Below are 5,696 nucleotides of genomic sequence, written 5' to 3'. Positions count from 1 at the left end.
GTTGAACATGGAATTATTTACCGCTTTGAGCTTATTCAGTCGACAAAAGTACAAGGCGTGCGCTGCAATATGCACGGATTTGTTGAGAAAAAATCCGCTGGATCAGGTATATTTTTCTTTATTTCTTATGCATAAAATAATAATTGTTCACGAATCAGTCGTGACATATGATTTCGTTATTAGGCTGTATGGATCCTGAAAATGCGTGCTTTAACGCTGCAAGTTTACGTGGACGATATTGAAAGCGAGGAAGAGGGAATCGCCGAGACTTTATTAGATAATTATGCGATATCGACAATGCCCAGGCCAGGTACTTCGTTGAGAAATCCTGGCACCAGTTACACTGGTCAAGGAGTACGGCCTAAATCACAATCCGGTTTGTTAGAGTTCATCTGAGAAAATTTCAATTTTTTTTTTTATTTTTATTCGTGCATTTTAAAATGAAATCCTATATTGATATCTTAAAGGCAGACCTGTTACTGGAGTAATACGGCCTGCCACTCAAGCAGCAATGTCTCAATCGATTGAGCAGGCATTGAGAACACCGAGAACAGCAATGACTGCTAGGCCAATTACAGCAAGTTCAGGGCGCAGTGTTAGGTATATTATAAAATGTGATTTGTATGCATGTAATCTTAATTGTAATATCAAAAAAAAATTAAACGAGATCTTCCTCCAAGGCTTGGCACAGCATCAATGTTGACAGAACCTGGTGGACCATTTATCCAATTATCGCGATTGAACATAACTAAATATGCTAATCAGCAAAGCATAGCAAAACCATTGTTCGAATATATATATTATCACGAGCATGAAGCAAGATACGTGAGTATAAACATTATATTGATAGATTATTACTGAAGTATTATAATATATTGTATTTTAAATTAAATATTAAAATATATTCATTGAATATATCAGGCACTGGACTTGGCTGTTCAGGCAACGCAGGTCTGTCAATATAAAGATTGGTGGTGGAAAGTTCAACTGGGAAAGTGTTATTATACTTTAGGATTGGTGAGAGATGCAGAGCAACAATTCAAGTCGGCATTGAAGGATCATAAAAACATCGAAACGGTCTTGCGGCTGATCAGAGTCTATATCCGGCTCGATCAGCCAGTGGCTGCTCTGGATACATGTAAGAGAGGCCTTGAACATTTCACGAACGATGTTACGATCCTCACGGAGATGGGCCGCATATTCGAGGGCCTGAATAACGCGACGATGTCCATGAAATATTACAAGGTAATCGCGCAAGAGGATGCTTCTCATACCGAGGCAATTGCCAGTATAGGCATGCATCATTTTTACAATGATCAACCGGAGCTAGCTTTGCGTTATTATAGGTATACATATATATTAAACGTAATATATATATATAAAGTTAAACATTGAAGAGATATAAGTAGAGCGTATGCATTCTTTTTATTTTGCAATGATTTATATTTTTAAATTCACTAAGGTCCGGTTGCACCAAAGTTACTTTGACTTTAAGCGAGACTTAAAACTCTATCTGACTCGTTTTTAAAGCTGAAAAAAAGACACAGATAGACAGGGTTTAAGCCTCGTTTAAAATCAAAATAACATGGTGTAATCGGATCTAAATAATTACATCCATTTCATCTTCAACACTTTATTTATATATAAGGGAAAGTTATAAAAGTAAGTTTATGAAAGTAATTCGTTATCGTTATTCAACAAGTAATGAATCGTTACAATTTGTTATCTTTTCATCAAATTTTGATCTCTTTTTTTAGAATGGCATAAAATTAAATAATAAGAATCTTATTAACTGTACATGTGAGAACATAATCAATAAGAAGTCATAAAATTATTTTAATCACTAATTTTCCAGTTTAATACGGGATCTATCTAGTGATTATGATGGTGGTAATGGCGTTGTGATTAATTGCAACATTTGATCAAACTTTCTTTTTTTGAAATTCGCTTATGCAGATTTCATATATATGTATTGTACGTGTATAAATACATGATAAAAGTAACGATTATATTTGTTATTATTATAACAACCATATTACCCATATAACAAAATAACAATAAAGTTATGATTAATATTATTGTTAAATAAGGAAATATTATCATTACTCATTACTGAAAAAAAATTGCAACGATGTTACAAATAACGACGTTGTTTCTCAATCCTATACATAATAATATTTTATAATTAAATTTCGATAAATAAATTTTGATAAATATATGTTCCAGGCGCCTTTTGCAAATGGGCGTACATAACGCCGAGTTGTTTAACAATCTCGGACTTTGTTGCTTCTATGCTCAGCAATACGATCATACTATATCATGCTTTGAAAGAGCATTAAATCTCGCTACTGACGAGAATGTGGCTGATGTGTGGTACAACATCTCTCATATTGCTATTGTATGTATAACTTATCATTATCTTTTAAAACATAAATCATAAAGGATGGATGCCATTTCAGACGCTGGGTGATCTGATAATGGCTGAGGAGTGTTTGAAACTAGCTATCGCAAGCGATAATAGACATGCTCTGGCTTACAACAATCTCGGTGTGATAGAGATGCGCAACGGAAACGTTACTGCGGCGAGAACATATTTTCATGCAGCAGCTAACATCGCTAATTATGTGTATGAAGCGCACTTCAATAGCGCGCACTTAGCTTATGAGGTAATTGTTTCCAATGTACTTTGACATATACCAAACATATACTACATATTTGTTCGATACACATACAGGTTGGAGACTTACAGACGAGTTATATCGCAGTACAAAAATCGTTGAGTGCTTATTCTATACATTACGACAGTAAGATACTTTTACGAAAGTTGCAAAGATACTTTTCACATATATGAAATAAACAATGAAAGTTCCTTATATTCTATATTGTATTATTTTATTGTAACATATGATTTAAACATAATTTATGTACATAATATACAAAAGATATAAATCTACTTCGAATATTTCTGCACCTTCTAAATTTAATGTTACAATTAAAATCGGAATTTAGTAAAAAAAAATAAATAGTTAAAAAATTTATGGAAGTTTAAGATATCCAGATGTAACATTTAAATTAACGTTAAGTATTGCTCATATTATAATGTTTTTTTTTCTTACCAAGTTTGTACAAATATACTAATCTGACAAATTTTCCATTCATGGAGAAAGAATCTATTTTAATATTGACATTAAATTTATCTGAATTGCATTTAGTGAGATTTAAATATAATTAAAAGTATTAATATAGTCATAATTGACATATTGAATGACTAAGGAGAACACCAGGTGACAGGATCAGGAATTTTGATGCGCTTTATACAGGTTACTCTTGAACGAAAAAAACCGATATGTGTCCAGTCATTTCAGCCATTAGCCCATAGTTTCGAAGAAATCGATTTTTTAAATAATTATTATAATAATTATTATAATAATTATTATAATAATTTGAAAAATATACTATACAAATGAAAATATCAGTATCTTTATAAATTTCATTTTCAATGTTATTAAGTTTTTAATTACTTTTTAATTGTAACAAAATTTCATGAAATTGCATATTATTATTATAAATAATTAAACACACATTTATGAAATATTTATTATTATCGTTATCGTCATTGTTGTTATTCGCATAAATAAAATGCTAATGAAAACTGTTTCTGATGAAATTAGAAATTAGAAATTATGATTAAGAACAAGTCATATGATTATAATCTTCTTTTAATTAACATTAATCGATTTATTAATAACAATAGAAAACTAATTATGTTTTGTAGACGTACGGGTTGATATAAATCATAAAAACGAAAAAAACATAAATATTTATTGCATTGTGAACATCTACGAATTTTTGTTGTAGACACAATAAATAACTTTTTTTAATATCTGACGGAAAGCAGATTTGACATTATGGAAGTAACTTCTTTCAGGAATCAATTTTGATGAATACCAAATTTTTCATTCTAAAATGAAATTTATTCTAAAATTCATTCGTAAGATGTTCACAATGCAATATTTATGTTTTTCTTGTTTTTATGATTTATATCATCCCGTATAATGTCAAAACGCTTAGTTTTTTATTATTATTAATAAATCGATTAATGTTAACCAAAAAAAGATTGCAAACATATAACTTACTTGTTCCTAATCATAATTTCTAATTTAATTAGAAACTATAACAGTTTTCATTACAATCTTATTTATGCGTTCATGTAAATAACAACAACGATGACGATAACGATGATAATAATAAATATTCCATAAATGAGTAATATTTAATTATTATTTATAATACTAATATGTAATTTCATGAAATTCCATTACAATCAAAAAGTAATTAAAACTAATAACATTAAATTAAAATGAAATTTATAAAGATACTGATATTTTCATTTATACAATACGTTTTTCAAATTATTACAATAATTATTAAAAAAAATTGATTTCTTCGAAACTATAGGCTAATGATTGAAACGACCGGACACATATCGTTTTTTTTCGCTCAAGAACACCTGTAAAAAGTGTATCAAAAACCCTGACCTTGTCACCTGCTGTTCTCCTCGTAAGACAATAATAAATACTTGTCTACTATACTTGTGTTTTATACTTTATTCACAAAAGCACAATATTGGAATATGTCCAAATGCAGGACTTGGAAAATATCATGTATGAAAAACATTGCATCACCTTCTGATTACTTTTTCGTCATCTCCTGATGTTTACGCAGAAGGTCGGAGCAATGCGCAGTCTTGTAACAGATTAATTGTTATGTTGCATTTTATGTAGTGTGGGATATAACTAGCCATGATATAACAAAATAAAATAGGAAAATTGGATATACTGCTAATGCCTTCCTGCCTGTGGGCTGACTGTCACCAAGGAATGCCATCGATGCTGAAATATTATATTAATAAATTTTAAAGTAATAATTCTTTTGGTAATGATTTATAATGGAAAGATATAAGTTAATCTTAATATAATTGGTGTTATACTTACCATACGTTGCCCACAAAAATCCAATCATGCTGATCACCAACCTAAGAGTAAATAGAAGACTGCTTTGCTGCACTATTAGTATGATTCTGCATAAAATTAGAGCAATGGCAGTCGGTAATAAGCAATATCCTAGGACACAAACGCTTTGGAAGAAAGATCTGTAAATTTAAATATATCATGTTATCATTTAAATAATAATTTCACATTTAAATAATAATTTCACAATCATTTCAATAATTAAAATCAATTAATAAGTCAAAATTTACAGTTCGTTTACTTACATATTTCCACCCAACAATTTCGAATTCAATGTAACAACCATAGATCCAATCCATACAATAACAAATACTTCTGCAAATTCGGGCCCTCCATCATTTGAACTATCTGCTATGTCAGTTGAACCTTGCAATATCCTAAATATAGTGCAATTGTAAATTAACATGTAATTTTCATATATATCCATGACATCTATGTAAATATACATCTTACATTGCCATAAAAGTACACAATATTAATGGTCCCCATAAATCCCCTGAAATATGCAAACGTATTATATAATGATCAGTCACCTTTTTACTAACAGAGTTCTGTCATTCATAGACTCACATTCTTTTAGTAAACTTTTCTTCTCTTTAGGATATAAAACATGGAAAAACTTCTTGCCCACCGCTCGAACATCCCTCAACTACATCGGATAGAATG

The 5,696-nt window shown here is 30.1% G+C and overlaps 2 protein-coding genes across 2 annotated transcripts in view; one reads left to right on the top strand and one right to left on the bottom strand.

The window, feature by feature from the left end:
* Window positions 1-2,851, top strand: LOC108692134 (tetratricopeptide repeat protein 8). The gene is made up of 8 exons (XM_018200286.1): window positions 1-106; window positions 184-376; window positions 468-600; window positions 681-825; window positions 922-1,346; window positions 2,227-2,398; window positions 2,460-2,666; window positions 2,735-2,851. Exons 1-8 carry the CDS (start codon window positions 8-10, stop codon window positions 2,849-2,851), a joined length of 1,491 nt encoding a protein of 496 aa, XP_018055775.1. The 5' UTR covers window positions 1-7.
* Window positions 2,852-4,479: 1,628 nt separating this feature from the next.
* The window catches only part of LOC108692131 (protein YIPF6), a 4,101-nt gene continuing 2,884 nt past the window's right edge, over window positions 4,480-5,696 (bottom strand). Inside the window, exons 3-7 of the mRNA XM_018200283.1 lie at window positions 5,601-5,679; window positions 5,484-5,526; window positions 5,276-5,407; window positions 4,995-5,152; window positions 4,480-4,892 (exon numbers count right to left, since the gene is read on the bottom strand). Of these exons, the coding sequence (XP_018055772.1) occupies window positions 4,777-4,892; window positions 4,995-5,152; window positions 5,276-5,407; window positions 5,484-5,526; window positions 5,601-5,679 (528 nt within the window). The 3' untranslated portion in view covers window positions 4,480-4,776. The remainder of the gene's footprint in view (window positions 4,893-4,994; window positions 5,153-5,275; window positions 5,408-5,483; window positions 5,527-5,600; window positions 5,680-5,696) is intronic.

The sequence above is a fragment of the Atta colombica genome, unplaced genomic scaffold (assembly GCF_001594045.1).
Source record: "Atta colombica isolate Treedump-2 unplaced genomic scaffold, Acol1.0 scaffold61, whole genome shotgun sequence".
NCBI lineage: Eukaryota > Metazoa > Arthropoda > Insecta > Hymenoptera > Formicidae > Atta > Atta colombica.
Note: the sequence above shows the minus strand (reverse complement) of the source record. Positions and strands in the feature narration are given on the sequence as shown.